Source organism: Lissotriton helveticus, chromosome 4_1 (assembly GCF_964261635.1).
Source record: "Lissotriton helveticus chromosome 4_1, aLisHel1.1, whole genome shotgun sequence".
In the NCBI taxonomy this organism is placed as follows: Eukaryota; Metazoa; Chordata; class Amphibia; order Caudata; family Salamandridae; genus Lissotriton; species Lissotriton helveticus.
Window position 1 is genome coordinate 1,319,597,645 of NC_136063.1, and position 26,678 is coordinate 1,319,624,322.

The 26,678-nt window shown below is 47.5% G+C and overlaps 1 protein-coding gene across 3 annotated transcripts in view; it reads right to left on the reverse strand.

Moving 5' to 3' along the window:
- The window catches only part of LOC144829100 (Y+L amino acid transporter 2-like), a 715,256-nt gene that overhangs the window by 408,487 nt on the left and 280,091 nt on the right, over positions 1-26,678 (reverse strand). For 2 of the 3 annotated variants that reach the window (XM_078687903.1, XM_078687902.1), the window contains exon 2: positions 13,728-14,276. The exons of the other annotated variant lie outside the window; for it this stretch is intronic. In XM_078687903.1, the coding sequence (XP_078544029.1) occupies positions 13,728-14,172 (445 nt within the window). In that variant the 5' untranslated portion in view covers positions 14,173-14,276. The remainder of the gene's footprint in view (positions 1-13,727; positions 14,277-26,678) is intronic. 3 annotated transcript variants of the gene reach the window in all.

A 26,678-nucleotide genomic window follows, 5' to 3' on the forward strand; every position in this document is an offset into this window, starting at 1 on the left:
TGTATGACATTGTTCTGCATGCTGCCCATCAATAGTTCTTTTTGCAATTGTAACCCGAGTGGGACGGGCATGCTCAGACGTGAGTCCCGTGCTCACCATGCCACTGGAATCAAGCTATCCTGGCTGAAGAGGGGTGACACTCCAACACCAGTCCTAGGATGCTTGTTTCCAGTCCAGGGAGGACCTGGCCTGGTAGTTCGGGCTGGACTGTTCCCATTGGGCGCAGGGTCAAGACTGATTTGCATATGGCTGGGTCCAAACTGGAATGGCTTGGTGAACAAAAAAACAATGGATTTAGGCCCCGATCTCAGCACTGAGGTGAATGTATGACATTGTTCTGCATTCTGTCCATCAATAGATATTTTTGCGATTGTCACCCGAGTGGGATGGGTATGCTCAGACGTGAGTCCTGTGCTCTGCATGCCACTGGATTCAAGCTATCCTGGCTGAAGAGGGATGAAACCCCGAAACCGGCCCTAGGATGCTTGTTTCCAGTCCAGGGAGGACCTGGCCAGGCAGTTCGGGCTGTACTGTTCCCATTGGGCGCAGAGTCAAGTCTGATTTGCATATGGCTGGGTCCAAACTGGAATGGCATGGTGAGCAAAAAAACAATTGATTTAGGCCCAGATCTCTGTACTGGGGTGAATGTATGACATTGTTCTGCATTCTGTATATCAATAGTTCTTTTTGCAATTGTCACCCGAGTAGGACGGGTACGCTCAGACGGGAGTCCCGTGCTCTCCATGCCACTGGAATCAAGCTATCCGGGCTGAAGAGGGGTGAAACCCCAAAACCAGTCCTTGGATGCTTGTTTCCAAACCAGGGAGGACCTGGCCTGGCAGTTCGGGCTGGACTGTTCCCATTGGGTGCAGGGTCAAGACTGATTTTCATATGGAGGGGTCCAAACTGGAATGGCAGGGTGAGCAAAAAAACAATGGATTTAGGCCCAGATCTCTATACTGAGGTGAATGTATGACATTGTTCTGCATTCTGCCCATCAATAGTTCTTTTTGCAATTGTCACCCCGAGTGGGATGGGTATGCTCAGACGTGAGTCCCGTGCTTCCCATGTCACTGGAATCAACCTATCCTGGCTGAAGAGTGGTGAAACCCCAAAATCAGTCCTAGAATGCTTGTTTCCAGTCCAGGGAGGACCTGGCCTGGCATTCTGAGCTGGACTGTTCCCATTGGGCGCAGGGTCAAGACTGATTTGAATATGGCTGGGTCCAAAATGGAATGGCAGGGTGAGCAAAAAAATGATGGATTTAGGCCCAGATCTCTGTTCTGGGGTGAATGTATGACATTGTTCTGCATTCTGTCCATCAATAGTTCTTTTTGCAATTGTAACCCGAGTGGGACGGGAATGCTTAGACACGAGTCCCGTGCTGTCCATGCCACTGGAATCAAGCTATCCTGGCTGAAGAGGGGTGACACTCCGACACCGGTCCTAGGATGCTTGTTTCCAGTCCAGGGAGGACCTGGCCTGGTAGTTCGGGCTGGACTGTTCCCATTTGGCGCAGGGTCAAGACTGATTTGCATATGGCTGGGTCCAAACTGGAATGGCATGGTGAGCAAAAAAAGATGGATTGAGGCCCAAATCTCTGTACAGAGGTGAATGTATGACACTGTTCTGCATTTTGTCTATCAAGAGTTCTTTTTGCAATTGTCACCCCAAGTGGAACGAGTACGCTCAGACGTGTGTCCCGTACTCTCTATGCCACTGGAATCAAGCTATCCTGGCTGAAGAGGGGTGAAACCCCAAAGCTGGTCCTTGGATGCTTGTTTCCAGTCCAGGGAGGAGCTGGCCTGGCACTTTGAGCTGGACTGCTCCCATTGGGCGCAGGGTCAGGACTGATTTGCATATGGCTGAGTCCAAACTGGAATGGCAGGGTGAGCAAAAAAATGATGGATTTTGGCGCAGATCTCTGTACTGGGGTAAATGTATGACATTGTTCTGCATTTTGTCCATCAAGAGTTCTTTTTGCAATTGTAACCCGAGTGGGACGGGAATGCTCAGACGTGAGTCCTGTGCTCTCCATTCCACTGGAATCAAGCTATCCTGGCTGAAGAGGGGTGAAAACCCAAATTCGGTCCTAGGATGCTTGTTTCCACTCTAGTGAGGACATGCCCTGGCAATTAGGCCTGGACTTTTTCCATTGGGCGCAGGGTCAAGACTGATTTGCATATGGCTGGGTGCGAACTGGAATGGCATGGTGAACAAAAAAACGATGGATTTAGGCCCAGATCTCTCTGCTGCGGTGAATGTATGACATTGTTCTGCATTCTGTCCATCAATAGTTCTTTTTGCCACTGTGACCCGGGTGGGACCGGTATGCTCAGATGTGAGTTATGTGTTCTCCATGCCACTGGAATCAAGCTATCCTGGCTGATGAGGGGTGGAACCCCAAAACTGGTCCTAGGATGCTTGTTTCCAGTCCAGGGAGGACAGGCCTGGCAGTTCGGGCTGGACTGTTCCCGATGGGTGCAGGGTCAAGACTGATTTGCAAATGGCTGGGTCCAAACTGGAAAGGCATGATGAGCAAAAAAACGATGGATTTAGGACCAGATCTCTGTACTGGGGTGAATGTATGACATTGTTCTGCATTCTGTCCATCAATAGTTCTTTTTGCAATTGTCACCCCTAGTTGGACGGGTATGCTCAGACGTGAGTCCCGTGCTCTCCATTCCACTGGAATCAAGCTATCCTGGCTGAAGAGGGGTGAAAACCCAAATTCGGTCCTAGGATGCTTGTTTCCACTCTAGTGAGGACATGCCCTGGCAATTAGGCCTGGACTTTTTCCATTGGGCGCAGGGTCAAGACTGATTTGCATATGGCTGGGTGCGAACTGGAATGGCATGGTGAACAAAAAAACGATGGATTTAGGCCCAGATCTCTCTGCTGCTGGTGAATGTATGACATTGTTCTGCATTCTGTCCATCAATAGTTCTTTTTGCCACTGTGACCCGAGTGGGACCGGTATGCTCAGATGTGAGTTATGTGTTCTCCATGCAACTGGAATCAAGCTATCCTGGCTGAGGAGGGGTGGAACCCCAAAACTGGTCCTAGGATGCTTGTTTCCAGTCCAGGGAGGACAGGCCTGGCAGTTCGGGCTGGACTGTTCCCGATGGGTGCAGGGTCAAGACTGATTTGCAAATGGCTGGGTCCAAACTGGAAAGGCATGATGAGCAAAAAAATGATGGATTTAGGACCAGATCTCTGTACTGGGGTGAATGTATGACATTGTTCTGCATTCTGTCCATCAATAGTTCTTTTTGCAATTGTCACCCCTAGTTGGACGGGTATGCTCAGATGTGAGTCCCGTGCTCTCCATTCCACTGGAATCAAGCTATCCTGGCTGAAGAGGGGTGAAAACCCAAATTCGGTCCTAGGATGCTTGTTTCCAAACCAGGGAGGACATGCCCTGGCAATTAGGCCTGGACTTTTTCCATTGGGCGCAGGGTCAAGACTGATTTGCATATGGCTGGGTGCGAACTGGAATGGCATGGTGAACAAAAAAACGATGGATTTAGGCCCAGATCTCTCTGCTGCGGTGAATGTATGACACTGTTCTGCATTCTGTCCATCAATAGTTCTTTTTGCCACTGTGACCCGAGTGGGACCGGTATGCTCAGATGTGAGTTATGTGTTTTCCATGCCACTGGAATCAAGCTATCCTGGCTGAGGAGGGGTGGAACCCCAAAACTGGTCCTAGGATGCTTGTTTCCAGTCCAGGGAGGACAGGCCTGGCAGTTCGGGCTGGACTGTTCCCGATGGGTGCAGGGTCAAGACTGATTTGCAAATGGCTGGGTCCAAACTGGAAAGGCATGATGAGCAAAAAAACGATGGATTTAGGACCAGATCTCTGTACTGGGGTGAATGTATGACATTGTTCTGCATTCTGTCCATCAATAGTTCTTTTTGCAATTGTCACCCCTAGTTGGACGGGTATGCTCAGACGTGAGTCCCGTGCTCTCCATGCCACTGGAATCAAGCTATCCTGGCTGAAGAGGGGTGAAACTCCAAAACCGGTCCTTGGATGCTTGTTTCCAAACCAGGGAGGACCTGGCCTGGCAGTTCAGCCTGGACTGTTCCCATTGGGTGCAGGGTCATGACTGATTTGCATATGGAGGGGTCCAAACAGGAATGGCAGGGTGAGCAAAAGAAAATGGATTTAGGCCCAGATCTCTATACTGGGGTGAATGTATGACATTGTTCTGCATGCTGCCCATCAATAGTTCTTTTTGCAATTGTAACCCGAGAGGGACGGGCATGCTCAGACGTGAGTCCCGTGCTCACCATGCCACTGGAATCAAGCTATCCTGGCTGAAGAGGGGTGACACTCCAACACCAGTCCTAGGATGCTTGTTTCCAGTCCAGGGAGGACCTGGCCTGGTAGTTCGGGCTGGACTGTTCCCATTGGGCGCAGGGTCAAGACTGATTTGCATATGGCTGGGTCCAAACTGGAATGGCTTGGTGAACAAAAAAACAATGGATTTAGGCCCCGATCTCAGCACTGAGGTGAATGTATGACATTGTTCTGCATTCTGTCCATCAATAGTTATTTTTGCGATTGTCACCCGAGTGGGATGGGTATGCTCAGACGTGAGTCCTGTGCTCTGCATGCCAATGGATTCAAGCTATCCTGGCTGAAGAGGGATGAAACCCCGAAACCGGCCCTAGGATGCTTGTTTCCAGTCCAGGGAGGACCTGGCCTGGCAGTTCGGGCTGTACTGTTCCCATTGGGCGCAGAGTCAAGTCTGATTTGCATATGGCTGGGTCCAAACTGGAATGGCATGGTGAGCAAAAAAACAATTGATTTAGGCCCAGATCTCTGTACTGGGGTGAATGTATGACATTGTTCTGCATTCTGTATATCAATAGTTCTTTTTGCAATTGTCACCCGAGTAGGACGGGTACGCTCAGACGGGAGCCCCGTGCTCTCCATGCCACTGGAATCAAGCTATCCGGGCTGAAGAGGGGTGAAACCCCAAAACCAGTCCTTGGATGCTTGTTTCCAAACCAGGGAGGACCTGGCCTGGCAGTTCGGGCTGGACTGTTCCCATTGGGTGCAGGGTCAAGACTGATTTTCATATGGAGGGGTCCAAACTGGAATGGCAGGGTGAGCAAAAAAACAATGGATTTAGGCCCAGATCTCTATACTGAGGTGAATGTATGACATTGTTCTGCATTCTGCCCATCAATAGTTCTTTTTGCAATTGTCACCCCGAGTGGGATGGGTATGCTCAGACGTGAGTCCCGTGCTTCCCATGTCACTGGAATCAACCTATCCTGGCTGAAGAGTGGTGAAACCCCAAAATCAGTCCTAGAATGCTTGTTTCCAGTCCAGGGAGGACCTGGCCTGGCATTCTGAGCTGGACTGTTCCCATTGGGCGCAGGGTCAAGACTGATTTGAATATGGCTGGGTCCAAACTGGAATGGCAGGGTGAGCAAAAAAATGATGGATTTAGGCCCAGATCTCTGTTCTGGGGTGAATGTATGACATTGTTCTGCATTCTGTCCATCAATAGTTCTTTTTGCAATTGTAACCCGAGTGGGACGGGAATGCTTAGACACGAGTCCCGTGCTGTCCATGCCACTGGAATCAAGCTATCCTGGCTGAAGAGGGGTGACACTCCGACACCGGTCCTAGGATGCTTGTTTCCAGTCCAGGGAGGACCTGGCCTGGTAGTTCGGGCTGGACTGTTCCCATTTGGCGCAGGGTCAAGACTGATTTGCATATGGCTGGGTCCAAACTGGAATGGCATGGTGAGCAAAAAAAGATGGATTGAGGCCCAAATCTCTGTACAGAGGTGAATGTATGACACTGTTCTGCATTTTGTCTATCAAGAGTTCTTTTTGCAATTGTCACCCCAAGTGGAACGAGTACGCTCAGACGTGTGTCCCGTACTCTCTATGCCACTGGAATCAAGCTATCCTGGCTGAAGAGGGGTGAAACCCCAAAGCTGGTCCTTGGATGCTTGTTTCCAGTCCAGGGAGGAGCTGGCCTGGCACTTTGAGCTGGACTGCTCCCATTGGGCGCAGGGTCAGGACTGATTTGCATATGGCTGAGTCCAAACTGGAATGGCAGGGTGAGCAAAAAAATGATGGATTTTGGCGCAGATCTCTGTACTGGGGTAAATGTATGACATTGTTCTGCATTTTGTCCATCAAGATTTCTTTTTGCAATTGTAACCCGAGTGGGACGGGAATGCTCAGACGTGAGTCCTGTGCTCTCCATTCCACTGGAATCAAGCTATCCTGGCTGAAGAGGGGTGAAAACCCAAATTCGGTCCTAGGATGCTTGTTTCCACTCTAGTGAGGACATGCCCTGGCAATTAGGCCTGGACTTTTTCCATTGGGCGCAGGGTCAAGACTGATTTGCATATGGCTGGGTGCGAACTGGAATGGCATGGTGAACAAAAAAACGATGGATTTAGGCCCAGATCTCTCTGCTGCGGTGAATGTATGACATTGTTCTGCATTCTGTCCATCAATAGTTCTTTTTGCCACTGTGACCCGGGTGGGACCGGTATGCTCAGATGTGAGTTATGTGTTCTCCATGCCACTGGAATCAAGCTATCCTGGCTGAGGAGGGGTGGAACCCCAAAACTGGTCCTAGGATGCTTGTTTCCAGTCCAGGGAGGACAGGCCTGGCAGTTCGGGCTGGACTGTTCCCGATGGGTGCAGGGTCAAGACTGATTTGCAAATGGCTGGGTCCAAACTGGAAAGGCATGATGAGCAAAAAAACGATGGATTTAGGACCAGATCTCTGTACTGGGGTGAATGTATGACATTGTTCTGCATTCTGTCCATCAATAGTTCTTTTTGCAATTGTCACCCCTAGTTGGACGGGTATGCTCAGACGTGAGTCCCGTGCTCTCCATTCCACTGGAATCAAGCTATCCTGGCTGAAGAGGGGTGAAAACCCAAATTCGGTCCTAGGATGCTTGTTTCCACTCTAGTGAGGACATGCCCTGGCAATTAGGCCTGGACTTTTTCCATTGGGCGCAGGGTCAAGACTGATTTGCATATGGCTGGGTGCGAACTGGAATGGCATGGTGAACAAAAAAACGATGGATTTAGGCCCAGATCTCTCTGCTACGGTGAATGTATGACATTGTTATGCATTCTGTCCATCAATAGTTTTTTTTGCCACTGTGACCCGAGTGGGACCGGTATGCTCAGATGTGAGTTATGTGTTCTCCATGCCACTGGAATCAAGCTATCCTGGCTGAGGAGGGGTGGAACCCCAAAACTGGTCCTAGGATGCTTGTTTCCAGTCCAGGGAGGACAGGCCTGGCAGTTCGGGCTGGACTGTTCCCGATGGGTGCAGGGTCAAGACTGATTTGCAAATGGCTGGGTCCAAACTGGAAAGGCATGATGAGCAAAAAAACGATGGATTTAGGACCAGATCTCTGTACTGGGGTGAATGTATGACATTGTTCTGCATTCTGTCCATCAATAGTTCTTTTTGCAATTGTCACCCCTAGTTGGACGGGTATGCTCAGACGTGAGTCCCGTGCTCTCCATGCCACTGGAATCAAGCTATCCTGGCTGAAGAGGGGTGAAACTCCAAAACCGGTCCTTGGATGCTTGTTTCCAAACCAGGGAGGACCTGGCCTGGCAGTTCAGCCTGGACTGTTCCCATTGGGTGCAGGGTCATGACTGATTTGCATATGGAGGGGTCCAAACAGGAATGGCAGGGTGAGCAAAAGAAAATGGATTTAGGCCCAGATCTCTATACTGGGGTGAATGTATGACATTGTTCTGCATGCTGCCCATCAATAGTTCTTTTTGCAATTGTAACCCGAGTGGGACGGGCATGCTCAGACGTGAGTCCCGTGCTCACCATGCCACTGGAATCAAGCTATCCTGGCTGAAGAGGGGTGACACTCCAACACCAGTCCTAGGATGCTTGTTTCCAGTCCAGGTAGGACCTGGCCTGGTAGTTCGGGCTGGACTGTTCCCATTGGGCGCAGGGTCAAGACTGATTTGCATATGGCTGGGTCCAAACTGGAATGGCTTGCTGAACAAAAAAACAATGGATTTAGGCCCCGATCTCAGCACTGAGGTGAATGTATGACATTGTTCTGCATTCTGTCCATCAATAGTTATTTTTGCGATTGTCACCCGAGTGGGATGGGTATGCTCAGACGTGAGTCCTGTGCTCTGCATGCCACTGGATTCAAGCTATCCTGGCTGAAGAGGGATGAAACCCCGAAACCGGCCCTAGGATGCTTGTTTCCAGTCCAGGGAGGACCTGGCCTGGCAGTTCGGGCTGTACTGTTCCCATTGGGCGCAGAGTCAAGTCTGATTTGCATATGGCTGGGTCCAAACTGGAATGGCATGGTGAGCAAAAAAACAATTGATTTAGGCCCAGATCTCTGTACTGGGGTGAATGTATGACATTGTTCTGCATTCTGTATATCAATAGTTCTTTTTGCAATTGTCACCCGAGTAGGACGGGTACGCTCAGACGGGAGTCCCGTGCTCTCCATGCCACTGGAATCAAGCTATCCGGGCTGAAGAGGGGTGAAACCCCAAAACCAGTCCTTGGATGCTTGTTTCCAAACCAGGGAGGACCTGGCCTGGCAGTTCGGGCTGGACTGTTTTCATTGGGTGCAGGGTCAAGACTGATTTTCATATGGAGGGGTCCAAACTGGAATGGCAGGGTGAGCAAAAAAACAATGGATTTAGGCCCAGATCTCTATACTGAGGTGAATGTATGACATTGTTCTGCATTCTGCCCATCAATAGTTCTTTTTGCAATTGTCACCCCGAGTGGGATGGGTATGCTCAGACGTGAGTCCCGTGCTTCCCATGTCACCGGAATCAACCTATCCTGGCTGAAGAGTGGTGAAACCCCAAAATCAGTCCTAGAATGCTTGTTTCCAGTCCAGGGAGGACCTGGCCTGGCATTCTGAGCTGAACTGTTCCCATTGGGCGCAGGGTCAAGACTGATTTGAATATGGCTGGGTCCAAAATGGAATGGCAGGGTGAGCAAAAAAATGATGGATTTAGGCCCAGATCTCTGTTCTGGGGTGAATGTATGACATTGTTCTGCATTCTGTCCATCAATAGTTCTTTTTGCAATTGTAACCCGAGTGGGACGGGAATGCTTAGACACGAGTCCCGTGCTGTCCATGCCACTGGAATCAAGCTATCCTGGCTGAAGAGGGGTGACACTCCGACACCGGTCCTAGGATGCTTGTTTCCTGTCCAGGGAGGACCTGGCCTGGCAGTTCGGGCTGGACGGTTCCCATTGGGCGCAGGGTCAAGACTGATTTGCATATGGCTGGGTCCAAACTGGAATGCCATGGTGAGTAAAAAAACAATGGATTTAGGCCCCGATCACGCTACGGAGGTGAATGTATGACATTGTTCTGCATTCTGTCCATCAATAGTTATTTTTGCAATTTTCACCCGAGTGGGACGGGTATGCTCAGACGTGAGTCCTGTGCTCTGCATGCGACTGGAATAAAGCTATCCTGGCTGAAGAGGGGTGAAACCCCAAAACCGGTCCTAGGATGCTTGTTTCCAGTCCAGGGAGGACCTGGCCTGGCAGTTCGGGCTGGACTGTTCCCATTGGGCGCAGGGTCAAGACTGATTTGCATATGGCTGGGTCCAAACTGGAATGGCATGGTGAGCAAAGAAACAATGGATTTAGGCCCAGATTTATGTACTGTAGTGAATGTAGGACACTATTCTGCATTCTGTATATCAATAGTTCTTTTTGCAATTGTCACCCGAGTGGGACGGGAATGCTTAGACACGAGTCCCGTGCTGTCCATGCCACTGGAATCAAGCTATCCTGGCTGAAGAGGGGTGACACTCCGACACCGGTCCTAGGATGCTTGTTTCCTGTCCAGGGAGGACCTGGCCTGGCAGTTCGGGCTGGACGGTTCCCATTGGGCGCAGGGTCAAGACTGATTTGCATATGGCTGGGTCCAAACTGGAATGCCATGGTGAGTAAAAAAACAATGGATTTAGGCCCCGATCTCGCTACGGAGGTGAATGTATGACATTGTTCTGCATTCTGTCCATCAATAGTTATTTTTGCAATTTTCACCCGAGTGGGACGGGTATGCTCAGACGTGAGTCCTGTGCTCTGCATGCGACTGGAATAAAGCTATCCTGGCTGAAGAGGGGTGAAACCCCAAAACCGGTCCTAGGATGCTTGTTTCCAGTCCAGGGAGGACCTGGCCTGGCAGTTGGCGCTGGACTGTTCCCATTGGGCGCAGGGTCAAGACTGATTTGCATATGGCTGGGTCCAAACTGGAATGGCATGGTGAGCAAAGAAACAATGGATTTAGGCCCAGATGTATGTACTGTAGTGAATGTAGGACACTGTTCTGCATTCTGTATATCAATAGTTCTTTTTGCAATTGTCACCCGAGTGGGACAGGTATGCTCAGACGTGAGTCCCGTGCTCTCCATGCCACTGGATTCAAGCTATCCTAGCTGAAGAGGGGTGAAACCCCAAAATCAGTCCTAGGATGCTTGATTCCAGTCCAGGGAGGCCCTGGCCTGGTATTTTGAGCTGGACTGTTCGCAGTGGGCGCAGGGTCAAGACTGATTTGCATATGGCTGGGTCTAAACTTGAATTGCATGGTGAGCAAAAAAACAATGGATTTAGGCTCAGATCTCTGTATTGGGGTGAATGTATGACATTGTTCTGCATTCTGTCTATCAATAGTTCTTTTTGCAATTGTCACCCCGAGTGGTACGGGTATGCTCAGACGTGAGCCTGTGCTCTCCATGCCACTGGAGTCAAGCTATCCTGGCTGAAGAGGGGGTGAAACCCCGAAACTGGTCCTAGGATGCTTGTTTCCAGTCCAGGGAGAACCTGGCCTGGCAGTTCAGGCTGGACTGTTCCCATTAGGCGCAGGGTCAAGACTGATTTCCATATGGCTGTGTCCAAACTGGAATGGCATGGTGAGCAAAAAAACAATGGATTTAGGCCCAGATCTCTGTATTGGGGTGAATGTATGACATTGTTCTGCATTCTGTATATCAATAGTTCTTTTTGCGAGTTGTCACCCGAGTGGGACGGGTATGCTCAGGCGTGAGTCCCGTGCTCTCCATGCCACTGGATACAAGCTACCCTGGCTGAAGAGGGGTAAACCCCGAAAACGGCCCTAGGATGCTTGTTTCCAGTCCAGGGAGGACCTGGCCTGGCAGTTCAGGCTGGACTGTTCCCATTGCGCGCAGGGTCAAGACTTATTTGCATATGGCTTGATCCAAACTGGAATGGCATGGTGACCAAAAAACAATGGATTTAGGCCCATCTCTCTGTACTGTAGTGAATGTATGTTATTGGTCTGCATTCTGTCAATCAATAGTTTTTTTTGCAATTGTAACCTGGGTGGGACCAGTATGCTTAGACATGCGTCCCTTGCTCTCCATGCCACTGGAATCAAGCTATCCTGGCTGAAGAGGGGTGAAGCCCCGAAACCGGTACTAGGATGCTTGTCCCCAGTCCAGTGAGGACATTGCATGGCAGTTCGGGCTGGACTGTTCCCATTGAGCACCATGTCAAGACTGATTTGTATATGGCTGGGTGCGAACTGGAATGGCATGGTGAACAAAAAAACGATGGATTTAGGCCCAGATCTCTCTGCTGCGGTGAATGTATGACATTGTTCTGCATTCTGTCCATCAATAGTTCTTTTTGCCACTGTGACCCCGAGTGGGACCGGTATGCTCAGATGTGAGTTATGTGTTCTCCATGCCACTGGAATCAATCTATCCTGGCTGAGGAGGGGTGGAACCCCAAAACTGGTCCTAGGATGCTTGTTTCCTGTCCAGGGAGGACAGGCCTGGCAGTTCGGGCTGGACTGTTCCCGATGGGTGCAGGGTCAAGACTGATTTGCAAATGGCTGGGTCCAAACTGGAAAGGCATGATAAGCAAAAAAACGATGGATTTAGGACCAGATCTCTGTACTGGGGTGAATGTATGACATTGTTCTGCATTCTGTCCATCAATAGTTCTTTTTGCAATTGTCGCCCCTAGTTGGACGGGTATGCTCAGACGTGAGTCCCGTGCTCTCCATGCCACTGGAATCAAGCTATCCTGGCTGAAGAGGGGTGAAACCCCGAAACAGTTCCTAGGATACTTGTTTCCAGTCCAGGGAGGACCTGGCCTGGCAGTTCGGGCTGGACTGTTCCCATTGAGCACAGGGACAAATATGATTTGCATATGGATGGGTCCAAACTGGAATGGCATGGTGAACAAATAAATGATGGATTTAGGCCCAGATCTCTGTACTGGGGTAAATGTATGACATTGTTCTGCATTCTGTCCCTCAATAGTTCTTTTTGCAACTTTTAGAAAGTAGGCATTTTCTTGTTTAACCATTGTGTGCCTCTGCCTGTTTGCGGATTGATTGACTGGTTTTGGAGTGACAGGGGCTAGGGATGCGCATTCACTGTAGTTAGCCACTTGGGTGGGTGGGGGTTAAGGTGTGCCTGGCCTTCCTGGATGAATCAGACCTGAACGGAATGGACCTTGGCGGCATTTAGAGTAGTGGGGGGAGTTTTCTTTGCACCTGAATAGGGTCTGTCTTCCTTGTACAATGCTGCCTTCTTCCCTGTGAGTATATTGCACAAGTGAGGACAGAACTGGTTTGGACTGGGCTCAAAAACCCTTGCGCATTGAAGAACAAAGACAAAATGGGGTATACGTAGTGGACCCTAAACTCTAGAATCTTAGATCACTTCTGGACTCAAGGAGCTTTTGCCAAGGAGAGAAGCTTTGGGGAGGAGTACTGCCCCTTTGCTGTTTGCTATGTGGGGTTGGTCTGCAGTTGCTGCTTCTGAATCCACCTCCCATGTTAGGTATGCCTTAGTCAGGAATTTAACAGACGTTAAATTCCTCTGTTAAGGCATACTTAGCGCAATTAAAAGAATCGCTTCCCCGCGTTGTAAATATCGCGAAGCTGCCTTCGCGATATTTACCCATGTTGTCTACTTGCATCCCATTAGCGATGCGAAGTTCGGCGTGCTGGAAACAGGAGCAAAATCAGCAAAACACGCGCTAGCCTGGCCATGCTGATATCGCAATATACTTATCGCCGCTTTTTGCCCGTAAACAGACGCTAAAGCGCCGATAAGTTTATCGCCTACTCTTGCTAATATACCCCTAAGAAGTGTAGAAAGGGTAAAGACAGACAGCAAGCCTATTTAGCTACGACCTGGAACAACATCCCCATATCCATCAGGACCACCCAACTCTGCTCTACGTTAGGTAAGAGCTGAAGACTTGCCTCTTTAAAGAGCACTATATCACAGTGCATTAACCATCCATATCTCAGCTACCTCTTCTATCACACATTGACTTTATGATTGCTTTAACCCTGTACAGCGCTCCGTTGCCCTTTGGCTAAGATTGCACCATAGAAATACCATATACATACTTATCTCCCACTCCATCTGCCCAAAGTTAATTGAAGCAGGCACAGGGTTACTTTAGGAGAGAGAAAGATCGAGCTGAGAGACAGAAGTGGAGAAAGATAAGAGAGGCCAGGAAGGCAGCTAGACTAGTTTGAGCTCTTTTTGCCAGGGCTGTTTTTATTTCCCAATCTGGTCCTGGTGCTGTTCGCCCTCCAAGGCCTCCTGCATTGCCTCTGCTCCAGGGCCAACAAATGATAACATCTGTTTGAGGTTGCAACTAACATAGATGCTTCAATTAAATATTTCCATAAGTACAGTAAACTGGAAAGACTTACCGACACACATGGCAGCTACCATGGACACAGCAAGTGATGGTGGGGTACAAGATGGGAAGAAAGGTTCAATTAAGTAACTGGAGAAGGTGAGAGCCAAAATTGCCCCACTGGCTGGACAAATAATTAGCAGATCAGACCAAAGGTTTAAAAAGGCTATGAATCCTCCAAAGGCCTCCATGATATAGATGTAACTCGCTCCAGATTTAGTGAATGTTGTCCCAAGTTCTGCATAGCAAAGAGATCCAATCACAGATAGAAATCCTCCAAGAGTCCATATGATGAGCGAGAGTCCATAGGAACCTGCGTGCATAAGAACGCCCTTGGGGGACACAAAAATACCAGCCCCAATGGTAGCTCCCACTACTAGACACACGCTATGCAACAGTGAGATCTCTCTCTTGAGGTGCACTGATTGAGTGGATTCATTTTCCCCATCTCTTTTCATTTTTGGCTTTTGGAAACTTCTGCTTCGACCTGAGGCAACTAGTTGTTAAAAAATTATATGAATCAGAAGGATGATGCAAGACCAAAAGAATAAATACTCGGGGTCTGAAAAAAAAAACATGTTAAAGAATTACAAAAATCTGTAAAGCTCAATATTTCCAAACATAGGTTTATAGATTCTATGCTATTTTGATCAAAACATAGGTTGATATCTGTTATATTAATCATGAACCAACATGGTAATTTATTAAAGATATCGACTTATATATAATTTTCCAGGACTCCCACATTATTGACCCATATGGCCTCAGTGAAATTCTTTTCTTTACTACTTTGAATGCCCATACCTTTTTATGCTTTGTATGTTCCTTAATATATGTCTTAACAACCACTGCACACATACAGGACTTACTCAATCACCTTGTAAAATGGGTTGTCTTTTCTCCTAGTCTTCTCTAATCCACTACATTGTCAGTGTGGCCATTTATGAACATTCTCACTTGATACAGACGTGTTACCTTGAGTAAGCAGCCCTTTAAACGCCACTTTGCATGTCAGCGATGAATATCGCTAATGACATGGAAAGTAGGCATTCCCTTACATTTCTTCTCGGAAATCGGCGCCGACACAGGAGCGCAATATTAACAAGCCACGAGGAAAGCCACATTAAAATAAAATAAACTGCGCTAACCGCGATTATCGTGGGTTTGCTACGCCTGCATTTTAACTGACTTAGCCATACCTATTATGGCAGGTGGATTGTGCGACTAAAGTCTTATGGGCATATCATCTAGGAAACGCGATAAGTATCGCATTTCCCGCTTTCCTCAATTCTGTTTTACGCTGCTATCGCAGGATTTTTTCTCCGTGGAGATATGCCTTGGTAATAGGGCGATATCTCGGCCATTAAACCCAGCAATCCGCAGCGTTAAACAGAATCGCGGAAAGCGGAAAATTTGATATTTATCTCGTTTCCTAGATGATATGCCCCCAAGAAGGTGTATCTGTTTCCAAGGTTTTCAATTCGGCACTCTGGGGTGGGGGACAAGGGGATCATTTAATGTTTGGCGTGTGGCTTGTCAGCCTGCCAAGTCAGCCGTGGCTTTAGGAACCAATACCCTGTAGGAGGGCCGCCCTTCATAATTAGAGGCTGCCATCTGCTGTGCATTCTGTGCACCCACTGGTGGGACAAATCCACCGAAGGTGGAACAGTTTCAGAAGGTGGTGCCATGTTTTTGGCCCTGCTCAATCAACTTTATTTGCTTTCCTGAAACGTAATCACACTTTGGGACACAAAAAATCATAGCTCTGATGCAAAGGGAATATTTCTGTGCATCAGGTCCATTGCTTGTTGACACAAGCCAGGACTTCCTTTCCTGGTATGGCAGATTAAATGACAGTGATACTGTACTAATGAAGGAGGGGTTACCCTCCCTGTGACATTGCAGCTCATTGGTGGATGGGCTCCTGGGTCAAGAATTCCAACAGACACCCTCCTATTCACCCAACTCTAAATTGGGTGGGACAACAACGGGTTTGGCAGCCAAAGGCAGCAATTCATGGTTGTACTCCAATGTAGTCAATCTCTAAATTAATCTCTTTGTTTTTCATGCATGCCACACTCTATTACTATGTTCATGGTCTATATTTTACCTTAGGGCACTTTCTATTATTGTTAGAGGTTGTCATGGAGCAATAGATTTCTTGTCTGTTAACTCCATCAGGTATCCTTCCTCTGGAACACATTTGCCCTTTCACCATCCTTATGCATAACTTTCAAACCTTTGCAGCAAGTATATCCGATCCTGTTGCAGTTAATGAGAAAGAATAGACCACTAAAAAATCTAATTGCCTCAATTGTTCCAGAGATGAAAAAACAAATGCACAGAAAGCAGAGTGTTGGTGCTTACGAACTATTGCCCCATCTCACTGCTCCCCTTTTTGGCTGAGGTGTTGGAAGCCCAAGTTGCCAACTGTCTCTGCTCTTTTACTGAACAGTCCCTCGCGCTCAACTGAGGTTATAATCCTGACCGTACTAGACGAAATGAGGAAAGAAGCAGACAAGGGCACTACTCGGGCTTTGGTGCTAATTGATCTATCTGTGGCTTTCAACATGGTCGACCATGAACTATTGGTGAACTGTGTAAGGGAAGCGGAATCCAGGGATATGTCCTCCAATGGCGTACGTCCTTTCTAGATGGTTGCTCCCAATTGCTTCGTCTTTCTCAAAGTTAAATTGCCCTGCGGTCTGCCACAGGGATCTTTCCTGTCCCCGCACGGTTAAATTTGTACCTTCTTCCACTAATTCAATTATGCATATGATTAACAATTGATCTGTACCATCGACAATACTCCTGACTCCATCTTGAATTTCCAGACAACTACGTTGTCAACTGCACCTTCTCTTTTGTGACAAGGTGAAATATGCTACGATGTGTTTTAGGAAAAACTTTGGGACTTGTCGTCTACACCATTCAATATGGCTGTATCGCACATTGTGCTTTTGAATACCTTGGAGAAGTTGTTGTGTGTTCTGGCCCAGCGATGGAGCCAACAAATCACGATTCGGATCTGGTTGTGTCGGAAAACGTAAGTCGGCATTTTTTATTAAATTCAAAAAAGTGATATTGTAATTGCAAAAAGTCCAAATGATCCAAAAACAAATATCTGTAAAAGAGTAATTGGTATGGAAGGAGACAAAGTGTGCACCAGTGGTCCTTCAGATCTCTTTAAAAGGCATAGCTATGTACCGAAAGGACATGTCTGGTCAGAAGGTGACAATCTAATGAATTCCACAGATTCTCGCACTTATGGCCCTGTTCCATACAGACTGATAAGGGGGCGCATTTGTCTCAAGATCTTCTGCTGGTGTGCCACCTCTTTGTCACTTATATCAACCAACAAAGTGCACAACAGGTGCCGATGTCATTTAGGTGCCGAGATGACCCTGCATGGTGTCTGTTATTGGCAATGGAACGAGTATCTTTGTGGACCCACCTAGGTTTTGGTCCCGTTTGCTTGAACTGTTGGGCCCCCATGAGACACTTTTCCTCCATGCCGGTCTACCAAAACTGATCTGCTTCCCTGACCCCTGTTTTTCTTCTCCCCTTCCTTATTTCCTCCTTCCTCTACTGGGGTCTTGCTCTCCTATGTTTGATTATGCAACTGTTAACTAACGTAACCATGCAAATCTGTTATCCTTGTTATACCATGGGCGAAAAACCGAATCTGTTTGTAATTACCGCTGAACCCAAGTACCATTGGCCGTTAGCCGGTGGAGCTGTCCTATGCAGCTATAGAGGAGTCGGGCCATGGTTCACCCCCTCGGTCGTCACCTACCCAGCCAGACATCTGACATTGTTTTTGCTCACCTCCCCGTTATGTTTCCTTCCCTCTATCTTTCTCTGAAGTCTATACTTGGAATCTGTAACTAAAGTAATTATGTAATCATTAACTTACTGATCCTCATGTAAAGCGTTCTGATACCTACGGGTCTAGCCCCGCTATATAAAACTTTGCAAATAAATAAATAAATAACTAAATAAATCAACCACTTAAAATTGAACCTGACAAAACAGAACTTGTCTTAGTCTGTAACTCTTGAAATCTTTGGAACTCTAATTTCTACCCTCACCCAGAGGTATGTGCCCGCCCGGAACTTGAGGTCATCCCACCTTAACCTCCTGGTTATCCCCACCTTTAAACAGAAGAGATTAGGTGGATCAGATATGCTGTTCTGGCCTCTTATTAGGTCGAGCATTAGCGACCTCTTGTATATACTTTAGGGACTTTTTATTCTGTTCAACTGCCTCTAATTAACTGTCAGTAAAATACCAGAATTGCTTTCTGCTGAGGGACTTTATTTTTATTTTTTTTGGCAACTTCCTCTATTTAACTTTCTTGATAGAAAACAACCAGCAGAGGTTAGTAAAATACCAGAATCACTTCAGCATTCTCTAGATTCCAGTCCATAGAAATTGTCTTCCATGAGCACCCGTAGACAATAATATTTTTTTCAAATCTTGTATTTTCAGTGATATGATCACCGAAGGCCCTGATTTTATATTAAAAACAGAGCTTTGGACTCCACCATTTCCAGCTGAAAGGCAATGTTTCTCTCCATGTGTTCCCATACCTGGCATGTCACACAGTTTGCTGCTTACTTTCCCTCCATGTTAAAAAGCAGTAGATGTTTCAGCACCCATGCTAATGTGCTGCATAGCTAAATACATATAGGGTCCCAAAGGTGAGACCGAATGCATTGCAAATGCTTGTTTTTGGAATTCTCTCCCTTTCAACATCAGATCCTAAACTAGTTACCCTCAATTTAGGACACTCCTAAAAACTTAGTTGTTCTCCGAGGCACATGAATGAATCAACGAGCAGCAGGCTACCCCCTATATCCAGCGCCAAGAAACCGTATTGGTGTACGTGCTCTAGAAATATTTTTTACATAACATAATCTAATGCTTTTGCCAATGTTGTTTAAGGAGACTGAGCTCAGAGGCCTGCAGAAGTTAACTGTGTCGATAATATGCAACCTTTGATGGGAATACAGTACTTAGTGAAGAGATGACTTTGAGGGTGTTATACAGTTCCTACAAATGTAGCAGGACTGTGTGTTAGACGAGACCAACATGAACTTCACAATATAGAGACTCAGTCCACATATACCATTAGTACGTGTAGGTGGGTTTCTGCTAGCTCACAGTACCACATCCATCCCCTAAACCAACCAGTGTAACAGATGTCATTGGCAACCTTGAACATGACAGTCTGATTCCAAAGGAATCTGCAGAAACAGATTTAACCCTTTCGTTTGGTCCCTCTTGCATGCCCCCAGGTAAACAGATGAAAAGATACAACAATGCATTTTCAAGCATTTATTGAAATGATGGTTTTCTTGGAAAGAAAGCATGCACTGTGATTATGAGAAAGATGAGACATGTTACTGTAATCAGCATTACTAGAATGGTAAACAATATGAACAATTAAAGCATGTTAATTGTTGCTAATGTTTGCTTACTCCTATCAAGGTACAATACTAAAGAGAGCATAGTGAAAACACCAGTCTGCCACATCAATTTGGGTAGTCCTACCCCCATACTTTGGCCTTAGATGTCAGGAAGCCAGTGGCAGGCCACAGGTTATCTTCTTTGGCAGGATGGTGATCGGAGTCAGCACAGCCGGATCTCAATCACAGTTTGCAGCTGTTCTGTGATAATCCCATCATGGAAATGCTTCACTCAAATAGCTTTTTCATGGAAGCTCTTTATATAATAAAGTACTGTTATAATCAACTGTGGCAAGGGTGCGGAGCAGCTTATTTGGGTTTGTCTAGCTCAAATGAACTGTCTTCTAATGAGCACAGAAAGAATGGGAAACAATGGTATTGCGTTCTTCATGTACGACTGGAAATAACTGTACAGACTAGAGGACGCTAGCACCTATCAAAGATGCACATACAGCACATTAACGCATTAGCAGAAAGTGGGGCAAAGGGCACCACGAGAAAGAGATGTCAGCCTAAGTAGTTGAATATATAATTGTAGAATACACATGAGCCAAGCTACAAGGGGAGGTTCTGGAGGAAAGCTTAGCAATGACACTATTGAATCGGACACACTTCTTAAATTGTACTTGTATTTGCCAGGGCTTACCACCAGGTTATATTTTGAAACACTGGTACTTATTTATGATGGACTACCACATAGTGGTGCACCCTACTATGTTTTGGCTGAGTTTTCTAAAAGTATTCAGCACTTCTATTAGTCCAAAAGTCACACTTGTATTGTGTGGTTTACTAGAATTTAGCTGGGATGGAAGGGACAGAGGATAGGGCCAACCACAGTTGCCTCCTGAGAAATACTTCGGCTGACAGATGTACTTTTACAGATTAAGCGCAGGGTGGATGGACTGTAGGTGCTGAGGAGTTTGTCAGATGCAAACCCGTCTATTCCGCCGCTGCCTCCCTGCAGCCCCGTCCCCCGCTCTCCCCTTTGCCACCTCACTCCCTCCTCCCAACTGCTCCTCCCTCCCACCTTCCCTATATGGCTGGATGAACCCCGCCTTGGCACCTGACATCGCCATAGCCATCCCGGAAGGCTACAAGATCACCCGCAGGGACCGCAACAAAGGAGTAGGAGGAGGAATCGCCATCATCCACGGAACACTCTCAGAGTCACGACCAACACCGAGGACACCCTCAGGACTGCTGAACACCTGCACTTCCAGATCCAGGTATGGAACACTGCATGATTTGCGCCTGCTGCAGGAAATGTTTGTGGTAATATCAGGAAAATCAGCTGCAAAAAAAAGGCCCCGGTACCATAAAACAGGCCCCACGAATAGCCAAAATACCAGCCCACACACAGACCTATCAGACCAGCCCTACTGGCACTGCGAGATTGACCTACAGGCGAGTCCGTCCCTAGCATGAAAACAGCAAGATCGCCATAGCCCTTCTGAGCTTCAAGTGGTTAATATTTGTCTACATTTTCCCTAAGAGCATGTTCTAGACCGTGCTAGTTTGTACAGGGAAAGGTCAGCAATGCATTTGGGTCTATTCATAAGGGGATGTGGGGGATTAAGTGCTGTGCCATTCTTGATATGAATATTTTCCTTTGGCTTTAGTAGATCATCAATTTTGATTAAAGAGAGATGGGTCTGGGTATGTGGATCACATAGTTGGTGATGTAGAGAACTTAGAAAGAGATTCTCTCAGCCACAGGCAGCTAGTGCCAAGAGTTAAGGGTAAAAGTGATGTAGTCGTACCTACTGATGTGTAGGACCAATGTTCCCTCTAATTTTTTTCCTCTGTGTGCGGCACTGGAGGGTCTCTGTGCACTGCAACCATGGCTATGTGCGCCAGGAACCAAACCGCGTGTGTCTGCGGCACCAAATGGCACTCAAAACGTTTACTTTAAAAATTGAAAAGATAATGCATTTTCACACATACAGAGCCACAATAAGGGTCTTAAGGGCAGTTTGCAAATGTATTGTATTGCCTGTATTTTCATTGTTGTGTCTCTGACTGCTGTTGTCTGTCTTCCCCGCTGCCTGTACGTGGTCCATGCCCCGTTTTCTTCCCTCTATTCCCCTCGCTATCCCCGTGCTCTCTCTGCACGGTCTTTCCTTCTGTACTCCTCGCTGCCCGTGTCTCTGCCCAGTTTTCCCTTCTGTTTCCCTCGCTGCACCCGGGCCTCTCTGCCCGTTCTGCCTTCTGTTCTTAACTGCCCCTATATTTCTGTATTCTGCCTCTATGCCATTAGTTTTTTGTGCCCGTCTGCCCTCTGTGCCACTCGTTTTTGTGCCCTTCTGCCCTCTTTGCCACTCCTTTTTTGTGCCTTTTAGCCCTTTTTCACTTCGTTTTCCCCTCGTTTTTTGTGCCCTACTGCCCTCTGTTCCACTCGTTTTTTGTGCCTTTTTAGCCCTCTGTTCCACTTCATTTTCCCCTCGTTTTCTGTGCCCTTCTGCCATCTGTTCCACTCGTTTTTTTGTGCCTTTCTGCCCTCTGTCCCACTCGTTTTTGTGTCCTTCTGCCCTCTGTTTCACTCGTTTTTGTGCCCTTCTGCCCTCTGTGCCACTCATTTTTTGTGCCTTTTAGCCCTCTGTCCTAGTCTTTCTGCCCTCTGTCCCAATCGTTTTTTGTGCCTTTAGGCTATCTGTCCCACTCGTTTTTTGTGCCTTTATGTCCTTGTCCTACTCGTTTTTTGTGCCTTTATGTCCTCTTTCCCACTCGTTTTTGTGCCCTTCTGCCCTCTGTTTCACTTGTTTTTGTGCCCTTCTGCCCTCTGTATCACTCATTTTTTGTGCCTTTTAGCCCTCTGTCCCAGTCTTTCTGCCCTCTGTCCCAATCGTTTTTTGTGCCTTTATGCTCTTTGTCCCACTCGTTTTTTGTGCCTTTATGTCCTCTGTCCCACTCCTTGTTTTGTGCCTTTATGTCCTCTGCCTGTGTCCCACTCGTTTTTTTGTGCCTTTATGTCCTCTGTCTGTGTCCCACTCGTTTTTTTTGTGCCTTTATGTCCTCTGTCTGTGTCCCACTTGTTTTTTTTGTGCCTTTATGTCCTCTGTCTGTGTCCCACTCGTTTTTTTGTGCCTTTCTGTCCTCTGTCTGTGTCCCACTCATGCCTTTATGCCCTCTTGCCTTCTGTTCCGCTCGTTCCCCAGCGGCTGTGGCCTTTTGTTTAAATATTGCTGTGAATCGGAGCCCCTTCACAGGCTCCGATTAACAGCAATACTTAAACAAAATGCCACAGTCTGCCCGCGCTTTACTAACAAAAGGTAGACACTTTCCAAACACAGCGTGTGCTCGTGCTGTGTTTGGAAAGTGTCTACGCTTTTGTTAGTAAAGCGCGGGGCAGACTGTGGCATTTTGTTTAAGTATTGCTGTTAATCGGAGCCCGTGAAGGGGCTCCGATTCACAGCAATATTTAAACAAAAGGCCACCCCGCTCGCACAGCAGCAAGCGCCATAATCCCCACCAGCCCCCCGCCTCCTAACCTGCATTCCTCACGCCCGCTCCACCGCCTTCACTGGAAAAGTGCTCATGTTCGCGCCGCTCGCGTTTTAAAAGCGGCGAGCGGCGCGACTCTGTAGCGACGTACTGTGTGCGCGCTCCACGCTAGGTAGTGCGCGCTGACTTGGGGGGAGGTGCGCGCGCGCGCGGCCTAGAGGTAACTGTGTGTAGGACTCATCTTCCCACAGCATTCTGAATCTTTTGTAGCTTTTTGATGAGGTCCAATTAAGTTTTACTTTATTTAAATTGTTTTTAAACCATACAGACAATAATGACATGTGATTCATGAACATGGCACTGACGGAACTGGTGATGGAGTAACAAGACGTACAGTCAGGGGTACAAGAAGACAATCATGGAGCATAACAATGAAGATGGCATAAAAATTCTCCTGCACAACCCCCACGTTGGTCCCCACAGCCCTCTAAGTGGGGTGAACACACAGTCCTCTACGTAGTAGAGCAGAACAGCATGTGCAGACAGACAAGCTCAATGCCTCCACAAGTGAAGCAATGCACAGAATCGCGCACACGCTAAGTAATGCTGATGTTCTATGCCGCCTGTTGTGGACCCGCCTACGAGTCTGCTAGATCACCCTCCCTCAAATTTGCAGTTAGCAGCTCAGTAGGCTAAGTCAGGAAAGCCTGATAAGGCCCCCATATATCCATTGGATGGCTGCAGCGGGGTAGCAGTTTACGATAAATAACCGACTGTGTGTTTCAATATGCCATATCCACATGCCAGTCCTTCAGAGTCTGGAGCAGTCCTTGAACCCAGCACATCAGTATTCTATGCCTTGCCAGCAGCAATCCAATTTCCACCAGTTGCCTGGAAGCTGTAGGGACGTCCTTGTCACATCCCAGCAGTGCAACAAGGAGGTCATCACAATGTTCTCACCCATTATTTTCATAAATTCCTAAAATACTGTCTCTGAAAAACCTATGTACTCCCGGGCAAAACCAAGCTACATGAGCAAACCCTGCTTGCTCTTCACAGCATCAGGGGCCGCAAGTGATATCACGCAAACCATACCAGTAGCGATGAGCTGGTGTCAAATGCACTCTGTTGAGGTATTTGAAATGTAGCAACTGGTGGCAGCTATTCAGAGGGACAAACTTCACAATGGAGCTGCAATAGGCCCATTGTTTGTCACTGATGGTGATGCCCAGATCCCACTGCCAGTCAAACCTCACCCTCGTAATTCCTGGCTGCCGCGCCTCCTGGGCAAACACAAAGTTTTACAATAACCATATGTTATAAGTGTGTCAGTGCTACTAATTCCAGGGGCTCCTTTAAATTCACCCCCGGAAGAGCATGCATCACGCAGCGCACACTATAATAACAAAATTGAACCAGGACAGTAGGCGCATCACTGTGCATGTGAAAGTGCTCCCAGCTACACATCACCCCATCCTGGAAGAGGCCTCCCATATTCTACAATCCCAATTCATGCAGACCATGGACCACATTCCTCTCCTGTTCCATGGGAAAACAGGTACACCAATTAAGCGGCACTCAAGGCAAGTAAAGCAACAACCCGGTTTGCCGCTCAATGAGGAAAATGCTGTAGTGTTTAGCAGGGAAAAAGCACTGTATAGCGCTGTGCTGGTTTCACAAATAGCATTGGGAGTAGCGACAGTAGAGCGGCTGCATCATGCTCTGGCCACAAATGTGGCAGGTTCCTATGACCTTTCAGCCAATAGTGGCCAAGCATGCGTGGGCAGCCCTGCAGTATGCCTACAGAACTGGAGCATTCAATCCTCCTGTTAAAAATGGGTTTCCAGTAGGATGGGCCGTAAACTGCACTCCGCCAGCAGAGTTCACAGAGTTTTGCCACTCTGCGCTCCGCTTGGAGTGCGGAGTTCGGCGATACCTCTGCGAACCGCCGCTTGACGGAGTGTGCCAGTGCTCACCCCTAACACTGTCAATGGGAACATGTACTCATACTGGGGGTACAAAAATGAGGCTTGGATGGGGGATGCGTTCCAGGCCTCGAGATCAACAGATAAGGAGACTGATCCAGACGGATGTAGGTGCAGACACATACTGTCTGCAAGTGCTGATTAGGCCTGGCCAGTTGGCTTTCAGGTTGGTGGTGTACCACTTTGCAGCCCATACAGACAGTGACCAGTGAGTTGCAACAGCCTGCCCTGGATGTGATTTATGTTATTTATTTTGATTGAGACCAAGCCAATATTTTCCATGCCCAGCTACCAAATGTGTGCTTAGGAGGCTTTAAGCACGAGAGGCATAGCTAGGGCACAGTGAGTTCTTTCCATTTCTGTCTGCTCACCTTTGAAAGTTGGACTCTCTTCAACCCCAGGCTCTGTTATTCTTTGTTTTCAGAGGTTTTCCCAGTCTCTGGCTTTAGATTAATCAAAGGCAATTTAAAGCTAATGTATCCTCAAAACTGAAGCAAGTCTCACTGCACAGCCAAATGCTCTATGTCGTAGCCGGCTTGTTCAGAGATTACTGCCTCTAAAAATTCCCTCCTGTTGGAAGTACAAAAAAGGTTGCAATCCTTCATGACAGACAGAAAAAAATATCTTTGTGCATCAAGGCACGGGATTACTGGAAGTGGAAAATGTGTTGCTCTTTTTAAACAATGAATTAAGGTGAAAATAAAGAATGCATTTCCAAAATGCTTTGATATTAATTTTTGACAGTGTGGAACGCAACGTTTTCTAAGCGCACCAAATATCTGATACCCCCCATCTCTGGGGTTTTGTGGCATTGTATTTCCATCAGATATCTATTGCACATTAACATTTGCATAATAGCCTCTGCAAGATAATGAACTCCAGGCCTCATCCTGAGCACGCAGCATGCTGCAGACGTTTCTCGAATCCTTGCTAGGACTCAGCGGCGCACACTGTCACTGAGGATACCGGAACACTGTCACCGCACTCTCACCAAGGATAACCGCAACCATCATAAGATCCACCAACTGCAGACCTCTGCCTTGACCACACTTTCTAGCTCGGCAATCAACTCATCAGCAAAGCACTCACCAAGGTCCTCAACTCCTCAATCACCACTGCCACTTCCTCCAGAACTGGAAACACACCGACGTTAAACCTGTGCTGAAGAAGCCATCCGCGGACCCAGGAGAACTGAAGAACTACAGTCTCATCTCTTTGTTCCCCTTCCCAACCAAGGTCGCAGAGAAGGCAATCAAATCCAGCTCACTAGTCATTTAGTGAGCCATGTCCTCCTGGACCTCTCCCAATCCGGCTTCAGAACAAACAACAGCTCTAGTTTAAGCATGGGCGAATTTTGCGAATCTGGCGTTTGCGAACACGCAATCCGCAAAATCCGCGAACTCTCGCGAATTTGCGGATTTTTTTTTGTGTTCGCAAGGGTTTCTGCGAGTTCGTGAGGGTTTTGTACCAGTTCGCAATTGCGAACTTACTTGTCGGCTCGCAACGGTCGCGACTTTGTTGTTTCTACGTCTGGTTCATCATCACAGGTTCACAGCACCCTCTGTTTCACCACTGCCACCCTCTGATTCACCCATGCCTCCCTCTGGTACATCACTGCCACCCTCTGATTCATCACTGTAGATTATGGGGGGGAAAAGCAAGCACACCTGCCCCGCTTCAACTGACATGAATTAATTTCTGGTTCATCACTGTAGACTATGGGGGGGGAAGCAAGCACACCTGCCCTGCTTCAACTGACATGAATTAATTTGGGGTTGATTATTGTGTCACTGAATTTAAACTTCCTGTCTGGCACCTGCTTCCTTATCTGTAATTTGCTTTCTGTTGCAGTGCATTTTTTTTCCCAGGACCTTTGTGGCCTACTTGTAGCTATTCTATGAGCCTGCAGTGAGGGTCAGAGCAGGGTCATAGAATAGTTGCAAGTAGGCAACTGAACTCTGGAGGGGGCCCTCAGGAAGCACTACAGGGAATGGTTACTAATGATGAGTTTAAACTTTTGCACCTGCTGAGTGCTTTCAGTTTTGCAAAATTAGTTTTTCTGCAGAA